Source organism: Ascaphus truei, chromosome 19 (assembly GCF_040206685.1).
Source record: "Ascaphus truei isolate aAscTru1 chromosome 19, aAscTru1.hap1, whole genome shotgun sequence".
In the NCBI taxonomy this organism is placed as follows: Eukaryota; Metazoa; Chordata; class Amphibia; order Anura; family Ascaphidae; genus Ascaphus; species Ascaphus truei.
The window spans coordinates 33,040,996-33,060,906 of record NC_134501.1 but is presented as its reverse complement, the minus strand read 5'-3'; the positions used below and the strand labels follow the sequence as shown (position 1 = coordinate 33,060,906).

The window sequence follows — 19,911 nt, the reverse complement described above, 5'->3', positions numbered from 1 at the left end:
GAGGAGGCTGTAGTTGATGTATCTCACTTGGTTGTGTAGATGAGCAGGGATGTGACAGGACGGGGAGGAGGCTGTAGTTGATGTATCTCACTTGGTTCTGTAGATGAGCAGGGATGTGACAGGACTGGGAGGAGGCTGTAGTTGATGTATCTCACTTGGTTGTGTAGATGAGCAGTGATGTGACAGGACGGGGAGGAGGCTGTAGTTGATGTATCTCACTTGGTTCTGTAGATGAGCAGGGATGTGACAGGACGGGGAGGAGGTTGTACTTGATGTATCTCACTTGGTTGTGTAGATGAGCAGTGATGGGACAGGACGGGGAGGAGGCTGTAGTTGATGTATCTCACTTGGTTCTGTAGATGAGCAGGGATGTGACAGGACAGGGAGGAGGCTGTAGTTGATGTATCTCACTTGGTTCTGTAGATGAGCAGGGATGTGACAGGACGGGGAGGAGGTTGTACTTGATGTATCTCACTTGGTTGTGTAGATGAGCAGTGATGTGACAGGACTGGGAGGAGGTTGTAGTTGATGTATCTCACTTGGTTGTGTAGATGAGCAGGGATGTGACAGGACGGGGAGGAGGCTGTAGTTGATGTATCTCACTTGGTTGTGTAGATGAGCAGGGATGTGACAGGACGGGGAGGAGGCTGTAGTTGATGTATCTCACTTGGTTGTGTAGATGAGCAGGGATGTGACAGGACGGGGAGGAGGCTGTAGTTGATGTATCTCACTTGGTTGTGTAGATGAGCAGTGATGTGACAGGACGGGGAAGAGGCTGTAGTTGATGTATCTCACTTGGTTCTGTAGATGAGCAGGGATGTGACAGGACGGGGAGGAGGTTGTAGTTGATGTATCTCACTTGGTTCTGTAGATGAGCAGGGATGTGACAGGACGGGGAGGAGGCTGTAGTTGATGTATCTCACTTGGTTGTGTAGATGAGCAGGGATGTGACAGGACGGGGAGGAGGCTGTAGTTGATGTATCTCACTTGGTTGTGTAGATGAGCAGTGATGTGACAGGACGGGGAGGAGGCTGTAGTTGATGTATCTCACTTGGTTGTGTAGATGAGCAGGGATGTGACAGGACGGGGAGGAGGCTGTAGTTGATGTATCTCACTTGGTTCTGTAGATGAGCAGGGATGTGACAGGACGGGGAGGAGGCTGTAGTTGATGTATCTCACTTGGTTCTGTAGATGAGCAGGGATGTGACAGGACGGGGAGGAGGCTGTAGTTGATGTATCTCACTTGGTTGTGTAGATGAGCAGGGATGTGACAGGACGGGGAGGAGGCTGTAGTTGATGTATCTCACTTGGTTCTGTAGATGAGCAGGGATGTGACAGGACGGGGAGGAGGCTGTAGTTGATGTATCTCACTTGGTTCTGTAGATGAGCAGGGATGTGACAGGACGGGGAGGAGGCTGTAGTTGATGTATCTCACTTGGTTGTGTAGATGAGCAGGGATGTGACAGGACGGGGAGGAGGCTGTAGTTGATGTATCTCACTTGGTTCTGTAGATGAGCAGGGATGTGACAGGACGGGGAGGAGGCTGTAGTTGATGTATCTCACTTGGTTCTGTAGATGAGCAGGGATGTGACAGGACGGGGAGGAGGCTGTAGTTGATGTATCTCACTTGGTTGTGTAGATGAGCAGGGATGTGACAGGACGGGGAGGAGGCTGTAGTTGATGTATCTCACTTGGTTGTGTAGATGAGCAGTGATGTGACAGGACGGGGAGGAGGTTGTACTTGATGTATCTCCTCTGACATTCGGATCAGTCTCTTTGGGCTTTTCCATTCACGTGTCCGTTCCTTGGCCAGGGTTTGACCCTTCCTTATTTTGTGTTCAGCGTCTGAGCGAGGGAGCCCTTTCCCCCGATGGGACAGTCCTGGCCACGGCGAGCCACGATGGCTATGTTAAGTTTTGGCAGATTTACATCGAGGGACAGGATCAACCAAGGTAATTCTGCAAGCGGAAAACCTCCGCTATCCTGAGACTGGCAGCTTTATAGGAACCCTATGATTATACTGTCAAATTCTTTCAGTGTCTACAAAGTAGGATAGTGATTACTGCTATATTAATCTCCGCCACAGTCTGCTATCTCGGCATCATTTGTTCAGTGATTATTCTATACGCTTGCTTCTGTGTAAAGTAGTAGTTTGTGCTTTTATCACTTTTAATAAAATAAAAAGCAGGAAACCGTTATAGATTTCGGGGCCTATTCCTAGATGTGCGATCATGGCATTTCTGTATGAGAACCTGGCTGTGTTCAGCATTTTGTTTCTGCCTGCGCAATATGCAAAGAAAACCACCCAAAATAAGGTGTATAATTATGTAACTGCTTTATTTACACATGTCCTAGGTGTCACACACTCAGGTAATGGACCCAATCCTACATTTGTTTCTCCCTGTCCCTTTCTCTCCCTCTATGAGCCCATATTAGTGTACCCTGGCATAGGGGGGCGCGGGGAGATTTCTAGCTGTCATTTTCCGGGCGATGTTGCATCTGGGTGCAAAGGTCAAATAATGCCGTTTTAAAGCATGAATCATTCTTGCTGAATTCGGCAAAGACACCACAGGCTTTTTATCACTTAAAACTGTATTCCATATCCCGCCGATTTTGCATTGACTATATCTGAAGGTATTGAGTAGGCCCTGTAGAATTAATATTTAAGGTAGGAATAGAGAAAGTGGCAGCCAGCAAGTAAGTCCAATGGTGGCAACAACTTAAAAGCAATGCATTAGTGCAACTCCAGTCCTCAAGGGCTACCACCAGGTCAGGTTTTAAGGATATCCCAGCTTCAGCACAGGTGGCTCAATCAGTGTCGTTTACTGGGCCACTGATTGAGCCCCCTGTGCTGAAGCAGGGATATCCTTAAAACCTGACCGGTTGGTGGCCCTTGAGGACTGGAGTTGGCCGCCCTTGAGCTAGAGATTACAAGGGTACAAGATATGGGGGTTGCAAGGTGAAAGCACTTCTAGGAGCAGGTTTATGTATCTAGTGGCCGCTGTTGACCCATTTCGGCAAATCACTGTTGGGTTTCTGATATTCATAGCGTCCCAAGTAGTGAGCTGTGGGTGGTCATGGCGTGTATGAGAAAGTATTCATGTGGCTGCATGTTCCTAGGTGTCTCCATGAGTGGAAGCCTCACAATGGAAGACCCCTCTCCTGTCTGCTGTTCTGTGACAATCACAAGAAGCAAGACCCAGAGTAAGCCGTGTATTATTTTCTGCATCATATTAAGTACATGTGCGCTCAGTACAGTGTGTGTATGTATATATGTATGTCTGAAAAAGAGATGACCCCGCATCCATGAGACAAATTATGGCAACTATAAAACCGACAAAATAAATTTAGATGTAATCATCTGTCGGTGGTGCTATAAGGGCATAGAATATTGCAAAAGAGAAAAAAAAGAGCCCCAATAAAAGCACTCTAGTATGCCTGACAATACAAAACCACAATGTTTATTGAAAAATGTCACAGAACATAAAATTTAAATTAAAGCACTGAAAATTAAAACAAGGCATGGATCCCCTGAATAGTGCAGACTTGATTTAACCTCTGATCAGGGAGTTACCCTGAAAGACAGTACAAGAGTCTAAATAGACAGATAAATGCTGGAAAGTACCTGACAGGGTGTATATGATAAAGCTACTAACAGACACAACACGGTGGCTAAATAAGGTGGCTGATACACTGAATAGCAAAATGCTGCAGTCTCCCTAGATCTGGGGACAAATGTAAAACATTGCAATATCAGCAGACTCACTGTGAAAAACACATGAATAGTCAGAAAAAGCACACCTTAGTCTGTAGCAGCAAATGAATGATACTTCACCTCATGTCAGGTACTCAGCACAGTCTGTGGAGGAGTCAAGGAGCAAAGCTCACAGCACATAAGTATGTCCTAGAGAGGGGACAAAACAGGGGATCCTGCCTACTGGACCTGCTCCTACGTGTTTCGGCCTTAGCCTTCTACTGGGAGTGGTACTGTAGGCAGTGTAACATGCACCTTAAAAAGGGATCTAATTAGGCTAGTGATTGTGGACACCTGTAGTGTTTAATAAGTAACACATGAAGTAGGGAGTGTACTAATGCATAAACATACTGTGTCATGGAGGCATCATGGGCCAAAGGCCAATGATAGGGATGTATTTCCTTAGCTCCTACCCATAAGAGGGCAGTACTGGCAATTTAGTATCACTAATAAGGTACTGCGCATGCGCATGACGTCATGAGCGTGCAACTATGCCGAAGCTGTCATCTATAATGTGCTATCCAAGCCAACCATAAGAGACTGTTGTATGTGCCAATAAACCGAATTTGGTGGTCTAATTTATTTTTTGGTTTTGGACACAGCAACATTTCCCTAGGAGTGTTAAGGGCTTTCTTATAAAAAATTTCTGGCAACTGAGGGCAAGCATGCGCAGTAAGGAGCTCTGAGACCAGAAACACCAGAGGGATTTGCCATCTCCTCAATGACCGAGTGTAGGGCGCAGGGGACGCTGACGTATGACGTCACGGACATGCGCATTTGCATTCGTCATGCACGTTCTTGCCCTCAGTGCCCTGGATCCGGGTAGGAAGAGTTTCCAATGCTTCCTCTTATGGTTGGCTTGGATAGCGCATTATAGATGACAGCTTCGGCATAGTTGCACGCTCATGACGTCATGCGCATGCGCAGTACCTTATTAGTGATACTAAATTGCCAGTACTGTCCTCTTATGGGTAGGAGCTAAGGAAATACATCCCTATCATTGGCCTTTGGCCCATGATGCCCAAATGACACAGTATGTTTATGCATTAGTACACTCCCTACTTCATGTGTTACTTATTAAACACTACAGGTGTCCACAATCACTAGCCTAATTAGATCCCTTTTTAAGGTGCATGTTACACTGCCTACAGTACCACTCCCAATAGAAGGCTAAGGCTGAAACACGTAGGAGCAGGTCCAGTAGGCAGGATCCCCTGTTTTGTACCCTCTCTAGGACATACTTATGTGCTGTGAGCTTTGCTCCTTGACTCCTCCACAGACTGCTGAGTACCTGACATGAGGTGAAGTATCATTCATTTGCTGCTACAGACTAAGGTGTGCTTTTTCTGACTATTCATGTGTTTTTCACAGTGAGTCTGCTGATATTGCAATGTTTTACATTTGTCCCCAGATCTAGGGAGACTGCAGCATTTTGCTATTCAGTGTATCAGCCACCTTATTTAGCCACCGTGTTGTGTCTGTTAGTAGCTTTATCATATACACCCTGTCAGGTACTTTCCAGCATTTATCTGTCTATTTAGACTCTTGTACTGTCTTTCAGGGTAACTCCCTGATTAGAGGTTAAATCAAGTCTGCACTGTTCAGGGGATCCATGCCTTGCTTTAATTTTCTGTGCTTTAATTTTAATTTTATGTTCTGTGACATTTTTCAATAAACATTGTGGTTTTGTATTGTCAGGCATACTAGAGTGCTTTTATTGGGGCTCTTTTTTTTCCTCTTATGCAATATATGTATGTCTATCTCTGAAATAGCCGTGTTAGTCCAGTTGCGATAGTGCAGAATAAATGACTTCTTCAGTATTAGATGATACCTTTTTTTTTTTATTTGGACTAACAATTTCTGTCATAGGACAAGCTTTCGAGAGTTCTCCTCTCTTCCTCATGTCAGCAATACTGATTAACAATGGAATCTATGGCTAAAACAGTGTTTGGGAGAGCAGGGGGAAAACAAACAGATGTACTGTAGATAAGGTAGGGTGCGAAAGTGTTTGAAGACATGGAAGGGTGTACAACGGTGACAAGGAACAGCATGGAGAGGAAAGGGGATGCTGGGGGGGGGGGGGGAGAATGGTGTCACACCTCCGCCCCCCCACAGCATCTCCTTCCATGCTGTTCCTTGTCACCGTTTTACACCCTTCCATGTCTTCAAACACTTTCTCGCCCTACCTTATCTACAGTACATCTGTTGTTTGTTTTCCCCCTGCTCTCCCAAACACTGTTTTAGCCATAGATTCCATTGTTAATAAGTATTGCCGACCTGAGGAAGAGAGGAGAACTCTCGAAAGCTTGAACTACATATTTATCTATCTATTGCTCCCAGTCTAATTCCAGCACCGAGCGAAAACCTGCGAGTTTGTCTCGGAGGGTCCCCAAACCTGCTTCATCCAGTGTTCACATGTCATAAACTGGTTGTGGCCAAGGATTCTGGGTAGTGACATGATGATTAGAGCCCAGCGTGCATGTCACTTGTAGCTTCCTATGCATTTTTACATCTATCCCTTAGAGTAGGGGGGCTCAACTTCAGTCCTCAGCGGCCACCAACAGGTCAGGTTTACAGATATCCCTGCCTCAGTACTTGTGGCCCAATCAATGACTCAGTCATAATGACTGAGCCACCTGTGCTGAAGCAGGGGTATCCTGACAATACACCCTGTTGGTTGCTCCTGAGGACTGGAGTTGGCCACTCCTGGTGTAGCGTAAATAATGAGGAAACACTCATGACTGAAAAACGCTCCACCATTGAGGGCCTGAAGAAAAGCAAAGGGTGTTTAATTCCCAAAGGAATGAAAGTGGACAAATGTTTGCCTTAAGGAAGCTAATTTAGTTACATTCTTTACGAAATGTGTTTTTTTTGGTGCCTACCAGGAATTGCACCTTTAAATATATCCAGTCTAAGTGGGACGACCCCTTATAACAGAATAAAAAGCCTGTGTGTGCATGTGTTCTCATCGCGCATTGGCTGCCTTTGCAGTGTCCCTTTCTGGAGGTTCTTGATCACAGGAGCAGATCAGAACCGAGAACTGAAGATGTGGTGCACGGTCTCCTGGACTTGCTTGCAGACCATCCGGTAAGATTTCTTATACAGGGCTCGATGTAACTGTGGGATGGATCAGTCATTGAGTGGGAGAAACCCAAGAACCGAGCAATGGGTATCGGTCTGGGGGACAGTGGTGTCCAGCATATAGATTATGAATAAAGTCTAAACGTTGTATGAATGTAAATGTATTAAAGCCCCATATTTTATCAATATGACTACTAGTATTAGTAGTTTGTAGGATTGCCCTATCTTTACCTTTTTCACACCTTGAATATGGAGTACAATTTTGGGCACCACTCCATAAAATAGACATTATGGAACTGGAGAGAGTGCAGAGAAGAGCCACCAAATTAATAAAGGGGATAGATAATCTGGTTTATGAGGAGAGGCTAGCTAAATTGAATTTATTTACGTTAGAAAAGAGGCGTCATGATAACTATATACAAATATATTTGGGGACAGTACAAGGAGCTTTCAAAAGAACTATTCATCCCACGGGCAGTACAAAGGACTCGGGGCCATCCCTTAAGGTTGGAGGAAAGGAGATTTCACCAGCAACACAGGAAAGGGTTCTTTACAGTAAGGGCAGTTACAGTGTAGAATTCATTACCCATGGAGACAGAGATGGCAGATACAATAGATTTGTTCAAAAAAAGGCTGGACATCTTTTTAGAAAGGAAAGGTATACAGGGAAATACCAAATAAGTATACAGTTAGTAAGTTTGGGATATAATCCCTATGTGAGGGGCTCAGCAATCCTATGCATATGTATAGGAATCAGGCATGTGTGATTGTACTCAAGGTACATGGGCAAGCATGAATGCTGCTGTGGACTCACAGGATAATTAAAGTGATATACTGGTACATGTGATACTGAAGAACGAACACAGATTCATATATATACCATATAAGTCTAATGTGTGTCCTTAGTAAAACAAGTGTAAATAATATATGATCACTGTGAGAACTCACTTTTGTAAGCAGCAGCCCAGTCCTAGGTAGTTGCGTGCATCACGCCCAGTATTCATGAGGAAATCTTGATCCCGTGGGGTCCGGTGGCGGAGCACAGCTGCACAAAGTAAAGGGGGCTGCAACCAGTATGGAGGCTAAAAAAGTTTATTGGGTGGTCATAAGACGGGATCAAGATTTCCTTAAGTATACAGTTAGGTCCGGAAATAATTGGACACTGACACAATTTTAATAATTTTGGCTCTGTACGCCACCACAATGGATTTGAAATGAAACAACCGAGATGCAATAGAAGTGCAGACTTTCAGCTTTAATTCAAGGGGTTGAACAAAAATATCGTATGAAACGTTTAGGAATTGCAACCATTTTCATACACAGTCCCCTTATTTCAGGGGCTCAAATGTAATTGGACATAAATAAAATGTTCATCTATTTTATATATAAAACGAAAAAATTGTTTGTCTGTGCGCTTGCTGATTGGTTGATCGGCGGCTCATGCTCTGATTGGCCTGCGGGGTGGGGTGACGTCTGAAACACGGCTACACACGCCCTCACCCTCAAAGCCTCCTCACACCGCGTGCCCCTCTGACCGAGAGCCACTCGCCGTGCACCCAGACAATTTTACCGTCCTGCGCCTCACATCCTGCTCACCGAGGACCGCCGCCTCACACCCGCCGACGCCCCCTCACACTCTCCACACGCCCTGCCGCCGCATAGCCTCACCTCCACCCGCCGCGCCTCACCTCCAGCCGCCTCACACCCTTCACCCACCCCGCCGCCTCATACCCTCCACCCGCCACGCCTCACCTCCAGCCACCTCACACCCTTCATCCGCCCCGCCGCCTCACACCCTCCACCCGCCGCGCCTTACACCCTCCACCCGCCGCGCCACCTCGCACCCTCCACCCGTCTCGCACCCTCCACCCGCCCCGCCGCCTCACACCCTCCACCCGCCGCGCCTTACACCCTCCACCCGCCTCGCACCCTCCACCCGTCTCGCACCCTCCACCCGCCCCGCTGCCTCCACCCGCCCCACCGCCTCACACCCTCCACCCGCCGCGCTTCACACCCTCCACCCGCCGTGCCACCTCGCACCCTCCACCCGCCCCGCCGCCTCACACCCTCCACCCGCCCCGCCGCCTCACACCCTCCACCTGCCAAACGCCGCCTCGCGCGCAGGGGGAGAGAGTAATGTGAGGTGCAGCGAGGGAGAGTGCTGAGAGGTGCAAGGGCGGGGGCAGTGATGTCAGCTGCAGGGGAGGGGAGAGTGGTGTGAGTGAGGTGCGTGGGGGGGGAGAGTGATGTGGGGTGCGCGAGGGAGATTGATGTGGGGTGCAGGAGGGAGAGTGATGTGAGGTGCTTGGAGGTGCAAGGGTGAACGGGGGAGAAAGAGAGAGGGGGCAGAGAGTGGAAGGGAGAGAGAGAGATGAATGGGAAGAAAGATAGAGGGGAGCGGAGACCAGGGGGAGCGGGAAAATTACATCCCGGGCAACGCCGGGTATAACAGCTAGTTTTTAATACTTTGTTGAGAATCCTTTGCAGGCAATGACTGCTTGAAGTCTGGAACGCATGGACATCACCAAACGCTGGGTTTCCTTTTGTAATGCTTTGCCAGGCCTTTACTGCAGTTTTGTTCGTGGGTCTTTCTGCTTTAAATTTGTCTTCAGTAAGTGAAATGCATGCTCGATCGGGTTGACATCAGGTGATTGACTCGGTCATTGCAGAATATTCCACTTCTTTGCCTTAAACTCCTGGTTTGCTTTCGCAGTATGTTTTGGGTCATTGTCCATCTGTAAAGTGAAGCGCCGTCCAATCAACTTTGCTGAATTTGGCTGAATCTGAGCAGACAATATATCCCTTTACACTTCAGAATTCATCCGGCTGCTTCTATCTTCTGTCACATTATCAATAAACACTAGTGACCCAGTGCCATTGTAAGTCATGCATGCCCATGCCATCAAACTGCCTCCACCGTGTTTTACAGATGATGTGGTATGCTTCGGATCATGAGCTGTTCCAAGCCTTCTCCATACTTTTTTGTTCCCATCATTCTGGTACAGGTTGATCTTAGTTTCATCTGTCCAAAGAATGCTGTTCCAGAACTGGGCTGGCTTTTTTTTAGATATTGTTTGGCAAAGTCTAATCTAACCTTTCTATTCTTGAGGCTTATGAATGGTTTGCACCTTGTGGTGTACCCTCTGTATTTGCTCTCGTGACGTCTTCTCTTTTATGATAGACTTAGATAATGATATGCCTACCTCCTGGAGAGTGTTCTTCACTTGGCTGGATGTTGTGAACGGGTTTTTCTTTACCATGGAAAGGATCCTACGATCATCCACCACTGTTTTCCGTGGATGTTCAGGCCTTTTTTGTGTTGCAGAGCTCACCAGTGCATTCTTTTTTTCCCCTCAGAATGTACCAATCTGTTGATTTGGCCACTCCTAATTTTCCTGCTATCTCTCTGAAGGATTTTCTTTTTTTTTTGCAGCCTAAGGATGCCCTGTTTCACTTGCATTGAGAGTTCCTTTGACCGCATGTTGCGGGTTCACAGCAACAGCTTCTAAATGCAAATGCCACACCTGGAATCAACTCCAGACCTTTTACCTGCTTAATTCACGGTGAAATAACAAATGAATAGCCCACACCTGTCCATGAAACAGCTCTTTTGAGTCAATTGCCCAATTACTTTTGGTCCCTTGAAAAAGAGGGGGCTACATATTAAAGAGATGTAATTCCTAAACCCTTCCTCCAATTTGGATGTGAATACCCTCAAATTAAAGCTGATAGACTGCACTTTAAGGTGATATTCATTATTTAACTGCAACTTGAATTTATTTTGGTACACAGCCGAAATAACAAAACTTGTATCAGTGTCCAATTATTTCCGGACCTAACTGTACATGGGAAGGATGTTGATCCAGGGAGTAATCCAATTATTTGTAGTCAGGAAGGAATTTATTTTTGCCCTAATCAGAGATCATTGGATGATATGTCACTGGGGTTTTTTGTTTGCCTTTCTCTGGATCAATATACTGTAAGTACAAATATAGGATACGTATCTGTCTAAATTTAGCATAGGCTGAACTTGGTGGACCAGTATTTTTTAAACCGTGTAACTGTGCTGCCACACTTTACAGTGAAATTCTTCAACAGTTTTCTGGTTTAGAGACTTTATTTATTTTTAGATCTTTTTAAAATAAAATTTTTCGGTGGAACTGCTTAATATCTAATCCCTGGTCATCACAACTTAAATATCCTCTCTTCAGCATGAAAAATAACTAGCCAGAGAAGAAACTGTATATATGGCATGACACAGAAGCCAATACGTGTATTTACATCATAAGACACCAAACTACCCCATTCAGGGGGATAGACCGTATTTACTAAGCAGTTACTTACTTACTCCATGAGACGGCGTCCGTACCGGGAGAGACGTTGCGGCCCATTCCCCTGAATGTGTCACTTTTGCTGAGCCGTGGTGGAAGGTGGTTTGTGGAGTGTTCGTACTTTAGTGAAATTGGCCTATAATGTGCTTTATTTCTTTTCTCCGGCCTGGATATGCGCAGTGGGTTTATTTGAGACCGTTATCCTCGTCAGCTTAAAGCAGCAATACCGGTTTCCTTTATTGTTTATTACTGGATTGGAGCGGGGGGTCTCTGGAGCTGAACCCCATTTGAGCTCTGGGGACCCCCTTCTTCCCGAGATACTTACCTCTGTAGCTGTTGCTGGTATCTTTGAACTATAATGGTCCGTCCTCATCACGCGGCACAATAGGAAGCAGCACCGGGTGACGTAACGGCTTCTTATTGGCCCGCGGGACATTTTAACCGCCATTTCCTTAGGCACACAGTTCCATGGCTGCATAGATACTGTCACCCCCTACAGAGGTAAGGATCTCTGGGAGAAAGGGGTCACAGGAGCTGAAATGAACACAGATCGGCTCTGGAGACCCTCTGCTTCACTCCTGTAATAACAGGAAACACAACCTGTATTGCGGCTTCTAAGTGTTTGGTTCTCGAAAGGAAACAGCCATCATTTTCCTCTGCCGCCTTGCTTTGCTACTTTGTATTTTCTCACATGGCTCTACTCAGACTGTACTACATTGATGTGTGAAGGTTGTCACGTTATCCTCTGCCCTTTACCTCGTTCCAGGTTTTCTCCCGACCCGTTTAGTTCCAGCGTGCTGCCCGGGTTAAAGGCTTCTCTGGACCTGTCTGCCGAGTTCCTGATACTCACTGATGTTCAGCGAAAAGTATGTCGTCCTCATCATATCTGAGCAATAGGCCCGAATAGCTGCTCGTGTGTAGTATTAAATCGGCCTACCCTGGTGTTCAAACTTCTATCTTCTGATCCATTAATAGGGGAGCCGCCCCCCCGCCCCACCAAATGAGGGAGCCCCCCCCCTCCCCACCAAATGGGGGAGCCGCCCCCCCGCCCCACCAAATGGGGGAGCCGCCCCCCCGCCCCACCACATGGGGGAGCCGCCGCCACCGCCCCACCAATAGGACCACCTGAAAGTCTGCACTCTTTGCATTTGGTTACTGGTTTTGCGCTCTAGCCCAGAGCCCAGAATATGTTCCCATTTCTATTTTTCTGCTTCCCTGGTTTCTGACAATATACACCACGTATTACACAGCCACGTTCTAACGTATTACACAGCCACGTTCTAACGTATTACACAGCCACGTTCTAACGTATTACACAGCCACGTTCTAACGTATTACACAGCCACGTTCTAACGTATTACACAGCCACGTTCTAACGTATTACACAGCCACGTTCTAACGTATTACACAGCCACGTTCTAACGTATTACACAGCCACGTTCTAAGTTCTTCAAATCCTTGTTTCTATTATTTGTATTATTATAAAAAGGACTTTTTAAAACCCGGCTCTCTTATTCTCGAACGGCTTCATTACAACGGCAAACCAGCCTCGCTTTCACCCTTGAACTGTGTTCTTTTCAGATCCCAGAATCCTTCAGCTGTAGTTTCCAGTGTGTTAAGCGGGGTTTTTAAATGGCTGTCTGATAGGAAGCCACAACAGATGCCGTTGCTTCCTCTTGACCCGCGAGAGTCTGATTTCTCTGTAATGAGCTTTAAACGCTGCGAAGCTCAAAATGACTGGTTTCCATGCTGTAACAAAATGCAAGAATAGAGGGGACGAGATTGCTGCTACGTGTAGCTTCTAATAACCAGCTGCTTTTCTTCGCAAATTCTCTATTTTGTGGTTTTAAGGCAGCCAGGAAAGGAAAAAACATTGCACATTCTCCTCCTTTCTTTTACAAAGTGACAGGAAATGGCAATGAAAGTGTTCATTTTTAATATAACATTAATTGAAGACTGAAGTGTAATTTCCAATCATGTCTTTCCAGTATTAGAAGGGAAATCATTTCATAACGTTCTGTCTTCCACGGAGAGCGGAACGTTCTAAGAAATGACATCCGATGTCTGTGGTACCTAGAACGTCCAGACATAAATCATTTCACCGGCGCGGTAACCTGACAGTTCGAAAATTGTTCTAACTTCAATATGCTTTAAAACATAAAATGACTATAAATAAGTGAGAGACTATAACATTTTGGTGATTTGAATTTGCCCGTACAGATAATGCAGCGCCTTTTAGCACTTATTGACCAGTGGCACATTTATATGTTAAGTTGGGCCCTTGCATGGATGTGTTTTACGTTTCTATGGATTCAAAGATGGCGGGCGCACTGGGCGCTCAATGCTCCAGTCGGCGCTCAAGCAGGGGAGCGGGAATCCCAGCAGAAACGCTCTTTAAAGTTCAATTATCAACACAGTCTATACAAGACTTGCATGTCGAAGGGTTTACTCCGAAACGCTGTGCACCTTGTCTGCATTAATAAAAGGATTTTAAATGTCTGACACTCGATATACTTTTTGTTTGAGCTCCTTTTCCGTCAGAGGGACCATGAGCTGCTGACCTCGGGCAGAGAAGGCGATACAAGCACCTTAATAAAAATATATATATTTTTATGTGCAGCCTTTGATTACCTTTATTGAAAACTAATTACCTAGGCTGCCGATCGATTAGTTCTCCCGTGATCGATCAGTAAAATTCTGTTTCCTGGGGTTCACTAAATGGCTGCCTTTCTGTTTCAATCAAGCCTTCAGTCAGTGTAACTCAGCAGCTACAAGGTATCCTTATATTACTAAGGTAACATTAGCTATTGTTACAATTTGCAGCACAAACTGCTGGGAACATTGGCAACAAATGATCACAAACAGGAAAGTGTTGCAAAGATCTTGCACTGCTGGGGAGGTGTGCTAAACCTGCTATAGAAATCAGAGGATGCTCAGTATATTAAAACTCATTAAAAATGGCATTAAGAGTTGAATTTGAAAATTAAAAAAGGTATTAACTATTTAATACTAAACACTAAACAACGGATTTATTTAACTAGCTCTTGAATTTGTGTTACTATGCTGTATTGTAACCTTGGAAGCTGTTTTCATGATTTCCTCTCTCGTAATATAACAGAGCTGAGCAGATAAAATGCCGTTCCTTTCCCATCCCACTTCTGTTCTGGTCCAGTGACCATATGGGACCATAATATGACTACAGGGGACATAGCCTTTTCATACCCCCATTGTCTGTCCAACACGCTGTCCGTCTCCGCTACAAAAGGAAAACAGAATGGTGTTTGCATAGATGCTAACCAAGTGAATCGAACGTCATTGAAACTATTGCTTGGGTTCCCTTCCATCTTACAGCCACGGGGTTGTTTCTGACTGTTCTAGGTGCTGTATGTGATGGAGCTGCTGCAGAATCAGGAGGAGGGTAAGGCCTCCTTCACTTCCATCTCCGAGTTCCTGCTCACCCACCCTGTCCTGAGCTTCGGCATCCAAGACGTTGGCCGCTGCCGGCTCCGGCATACCGAGGTTCTCCCGGCAGATGAAGAGAGTGAAGGCATCAACACAGGTAAGCAGAAGAGGAGAGGGCTGGCAACTTGGGGATTTTTCTACAGGTTGTTTTATAACCTTCAGGTGTTGGCTCCTTGTGACCTTGGGCACGTCACTTTATCTCACTGTGCCTTAGACCAGGGGTGTGCAAACCGGGGGGGGGACAAAACCTTTTTTGTGGGGGCAAGGCGGTTGCAGAGGCCCCGCGCTTAAATTAAATGCCAGGCGACTGCACGAGGCCTCTGCAACTTCACTTACCGGGATTCAGTTGGCTTCGTTGACGTGTCGCTGTGACAACGCAGCTTCACATGACCCTGCGGCGGCATTTGATACTTCAGACCAGGTAATGGGGGGCGTGCGCAGGGGGGAGAGCCGGCAGGGGGGCGCAAGGCGAGAAGTTTGCACATCCCTGCCTTAGACCAGGAGTGCTCGACTCCAGTCCTCAAGTCCGCCCAACGGGTCAGGTTTTTAGGATATCCCTGCTTCAGCAGTGGTGGCTCAATCCAGCTCTGTCTTCGACTGAACCTCTGATTCAACCACATGCTGAAGCTGGGATTTTCTGAAAACCTGATCTGTTTTTGGGGGGGGGGGGGAGACGGGGGGCTTGAAGACTGGAGTTGAGCACTCCTGGTTTAGGCACGAAATCATAGATGTAAGGGTCAGGGACGCGTTTCTGCAAAATAAAAGTACAAGGGAAAAACCGCACAATAACTGTACTGATCCCTGCAACTCTGTAACTGCTGCTGCATTCAGATGCAAAGCGGGGGGGGGGGGGGGAGACTCCAGCCCTCAAGGACCACCAACATTCCTGCTTCAGCACACTGAGCCACCTGCGCTGAAGCAGGGATATCCTGAAACCCTGACCTGTTGGTGGCCCTTGAGGACTGGGGTTGTCTGCCCCTGGAATAGCCGAATACAGCACAAAGTTTCTGGGCTTTCCGTTGCCATATCGGGACATTTCCCTGTGTTGAGCGACACAGCGACGAGCACCCCTTTAATGCCCCGTACCCCTTCCTTAAACTGATGAATCCTCCTGGCAGGGCAAATAAATATCCTGTGTCTTTAGGCAAGAAAAGACTTCCCCCAGTAGCATGTCGGCCCCGCTGCTTCTATCCTGGCGGGAGGGGAGGAAGCCAGCGAGCTGCGGCAGAAACCTACAGAACGTCGTGCGAGATATCACACAAATAAGCAACATTTCCACCCGCAGCAGCTTCCCGTGTGTAAGGGGGTGCAGCAGGAACCCCAATCACTATGAAAAGGGTTCAAATAAGATGGAGACGCATGCGTCTGTTGTGCCACCCGGCGGCGACTCACGCGTTTGTGCTCTTGAATTTGGATGTTTGTGTGACCCGTAGTCATACACTCCCAGCCCGGATCACGGGTTTAAAGCACTTTTTTATTTATTGTTTTTAAACATTTTTGTCGTTGTTTTACACAGAATTGACTCGGGGTTTCCGGAGTTGCACCCCATTAATTTCAGCTCTGGGGACCCCCTGTTTCTGGAGATACTTGCCTCTGTAGTAGGTGCCGGTAGACGCTTTGCTCGGCTACCAGGGATGACATAATGGCGGCTTTTCAAAACGCCTGCTCCCCGCGGGCCAATAAGGAGCCGTGTGGCTACCGGCACCTACTAAGTATCTCTGGTAGCAGGGCGTGCCCAGAGCTGGAATTAACGGGGTTCAGCTCCTGAGACCCCCTGACTCAATACTGCGCTTGGATTGCTCCTTTAAGAATTTTGCCAGTGGGCTGCTTTGGGGATTGTGCGGTGTGATTGTAACCTATCCATTCCTCTTCAGAGCCACATCTGTAGAGGTTTAGCTGGGTTCATCCCCCTGTCCTTAATTCCTGTGTCCCTTCTGCAGAAGAGTCCCAGGAGACGGAAACTGTGGAGTCAGCCGCTGGTGTGCTCATCAAACTGTTCTGTGTACACACAAAGTGAGTTCTCCGCACCTTGCTCTTATCATAAACCTCCACAGTACAAACTAACACACGTTCATCCTGAAAGATTGTCGGGGGGGGGGGGGGTATAATGTAACATCAAGCAATGAATAAGGTGCAGGAAGCATTTTTTAGTAAAAGGGTAATGCTAGAACAAGATATAGTTAACCGCTCCAGTGTTTGTATACAGTATTCCTGGCCCATCTAGCACCCACGTGAGCCAAGGGCAGTGTAATGTTTAATGTTACATTTGGATGGTATGACCTTTGTATGTAAGTATGTATAGATGTTTTATAGCGCCATTAATGTACATAGCGCTTCACCCCTGACCTTACAACTGCTGTATAGACTGAAGTTTCTGAATGTCTCTCTGCTATATCATCCTGGATGACCCTTCGTCGACTTAAACTTAACATGGCAAAAACAGAGCTCCTCATACTTCCTCCCAAACCTGGCCCTACTACCTCCTTCCACATTACTGTTGGAAGTACTATCATTCACCCAGTAGCCCAAACATGCTGCCTAGGGTCACACTCGACTCCTCTCTCATATTCTCTTCTCACATTCAAAAGGTAGCAAAAAACTGTCGTTTTTTCCTCCGCAATATTGCAAAGATACACCCTTTCCTCTGTTGCTCGACTGCAAAAACTCTGACATAGACCCTCATTCTCTCCCGTCTCGACTACTGTAACCTCCCGCTGTCCGCCCTTCCTGTCTCCCCTATAATCTATCCTAAACGCTGCTGCCACAATCACTACTATTTCCGAAATCTGTCTCAGCGCCTCCCCTGCTGAAATCCCTCTCCTGGCTTCCTATCAAATCCCGCATCTCGCACTCAATTCTCCTCTTCACTTTTAAAGCTTTACAATCTTCTGCCCCTCGTTACATCTCAGCCCTAATTTCTCGCTATGCACCATCCCGACTTTTGTGTTCTGCTCAAGAATGTCTTCTCTCTACCCATCTTGTATCTAAAGCCATCTCCCACCTTAAACCTTTCTCACTGACTGCCCCACACCTCTGGAATGCCCTTCCCCTCAATACCCGACTAGTACCCTCTCTATCCACATTTAAAACCCACCTTAAAACACACTTGCTTAAGGAAGCATACGAGTAGCTCCATGGCTGATAATTAACACCTCATACATTAACCTTGGCCCCTGCAGACGCACTTACCAGGACTCTCTCCTACTGTCTCTGTACATCCTTCCTACCTACAAATGAGATTGTAAGCTCTTCGGAGCAGGGACTCCTTATCCTAAATTTTACTTTTATGTCTGAAGCACTTCTCCCCTTCATGTGTTATTTATATTATTTGTTATTTATACGAGTGTCGTGTATATTACTGCTGTGAAGCGCTATGTACATTAGTGGCGTTGTATAAATAAAGACATACAATACAGCAGTAATTTGAACCGGTCGGTAGTTTCACTATCCATTAGTTGACACTGATACTATTAGCAGTTTATGCATTACAGACTCTGTGCATCAGCTTAGGAGTGATAGGGATATGTGCACACTATGCCCGTATAGAACACTGTATGCCCGTATAGAACACTGTATGCCCGTATAGAACACTGTGTACATACGTTTTCTCCTTGTGGTGCTGGACTTTGTTCAACAACATTGACCATTTTTTCACCTGGATTTAATTCATTCAGTGTATTACTTTAATATAGGGTAAAAAGGGAAGTACCATTGGACACTTATTGCCCTTTGGGAACGGGCCTGAAGAAGGGGTCTTAACCCCGAAACCTTGCCGCCCCCCTTCCCCTGCATCACCTTTAATGCACCCCCTCCCCCACCCTCCCATCCTTCCCCGTTGCGGTTTTTCCTCCCCTTTCTCCCCTTTTCCCCCACATATTTTTCTATATTGTTCAATAATAAAAATACAATAACAGAATATAAGTTACAACGAGCTGTAAAAGGTGCGAGCGGTGACTGGGAGATCCGGAAATTCAGCTGAAGGAGAAGATGTAGCAGGTCCGGAACTGTGGAACTCTGTCAGCTGTATGCGTTCCTCTCTCCTACCGATCCATCGCTCCACCAATAGCAACTCGCGAAGCCGCCCCTCGTGACCTCCACGCATTTCGCACCACGTGCTTTGCCTGGAGGTAACGTGATGGGGCTGCCGGTGAGTTTAAATGGCCTCTGGGAGCCAATCCGATTGAATCATGTTGCATTGGCTGTGACCAATGCAAGTGACAGCTGAACATACGAGGCAAATGTTGGAATGAAACTAACCGAGGCACAAATGAACTTGGTTAACTAAATAATAATGTTCTATCATTACTAAAAAAAAGTGCTATTATAGATTATTACATACATTTTAAGTGATATAGTGAATAGTGAACATTAATTGAGAAATAATCAAAGATACATTGATAGAATATAAATTAAATAAACATAGTGATCTATATATGATGCTGTTTAGTATCATTCTATGTGAATATAAAGTGCCTTCATTCATTTATCTGGGTAACTACTTTTCTGTTCCCACAACCAATAATTATTATAGCCATACCGGTGCAGTTCTTTGTTTAACCGGTAATGTGCACAATATCTGTACATATGAGGATATGTTTGTATTGTGGGCATTGTTCTGATGGACCGAGTTCTATTGGACACACGAGCCATCGCTACAGTCTTCTTTCCGATTCATATCACACGCTTTAAAGGAGGATGTCAACACTAATGTCTTTTCAGAGCCCTGCAGGATGTGCAGATCTGGTTTCAGCCTCACCAAAGCCCTGAGCCTGCTGCCCTTCTTCCATCCCACGTGTTGCATGAGGATTTCGGTATGTGCTTCCACATTGGATAACTAGATATTAGGATCTCACGATGAATGTGCTGCCAAATAGAGCAATGCTGGGCTGACACAGCCAGCCTTAATGGCCCCAAAAGAGAATAGTTTCTAGTGGTAATTTCAACAGAAACATTACACTCCAGTTCTGATCGCATCTCTATGAACGTAATTTCCCTACCCCCCCACCCCCACCCCCCTAGAAAACTAGCAAAATAGCACTATCAGGAGTTCAGTAGCGAGCACTTAATAGCGCTTCCGGATGGCACTTGGGTGCTGTTGGACTTCCGGGCACCGAAAAGTTTGCACAATGGACAGGTTGCAGCAGCGAGCGTTCACCACCACACCGTTTCCTCCGATCCCGGGAGAGAGGGCTTGTCCTAAAATGGTTGAGGTGGCAAGTGCATGACGAAGAATTTCAATTTTCTAGGTTACTTCGTGTTGGTTTCCCGAGGGGCGAGGCCTCC

At 46.4% G+C, this 19,911-nt stretch overlaps 1 protein-coding gene across 1 annotated transcript in view; it reads left to right on the top strand.

Moving 5' to 3' along the window:
- The window catches only part of EDC4 (enhancer of mRNA decapping 4), a 98,893-nt gene that overhangs the window by 26,026 nt on the left and 52,956 nt on the right, over window positions 1-19,911 (top strand). The window contains exons 8-14 of the mRNA XM_075577103.1: window positions 1,843-1,952; window positions 3,121-3,204; window positions 6,746-6,841; window positions 11,933-12,032; window positions 14,545-14,725; window positions 16,569-16,641; window positions 19,348-19,439. Coding sequence (XP_075433218.1) covers window positions 1,843-1,952; window positions 3,121-3,204; window positions 6,746-6,841; window positions 11,933-12,032; window positions 14,545-14,725; window positions 16,569-16,641; window positions 19,348-19,439 — 736 coding nt within the window. The remainder of the gene's footprint in view (window positions 1-1,842; window positions 1,953-3,120; window positions 3,205-6,745; window positions 6,842-11,932; window positions 12,033-14,544; window positions 14,726-16,568; window positions 16,642-19,347; window positions 19,440-19,911) is intronic.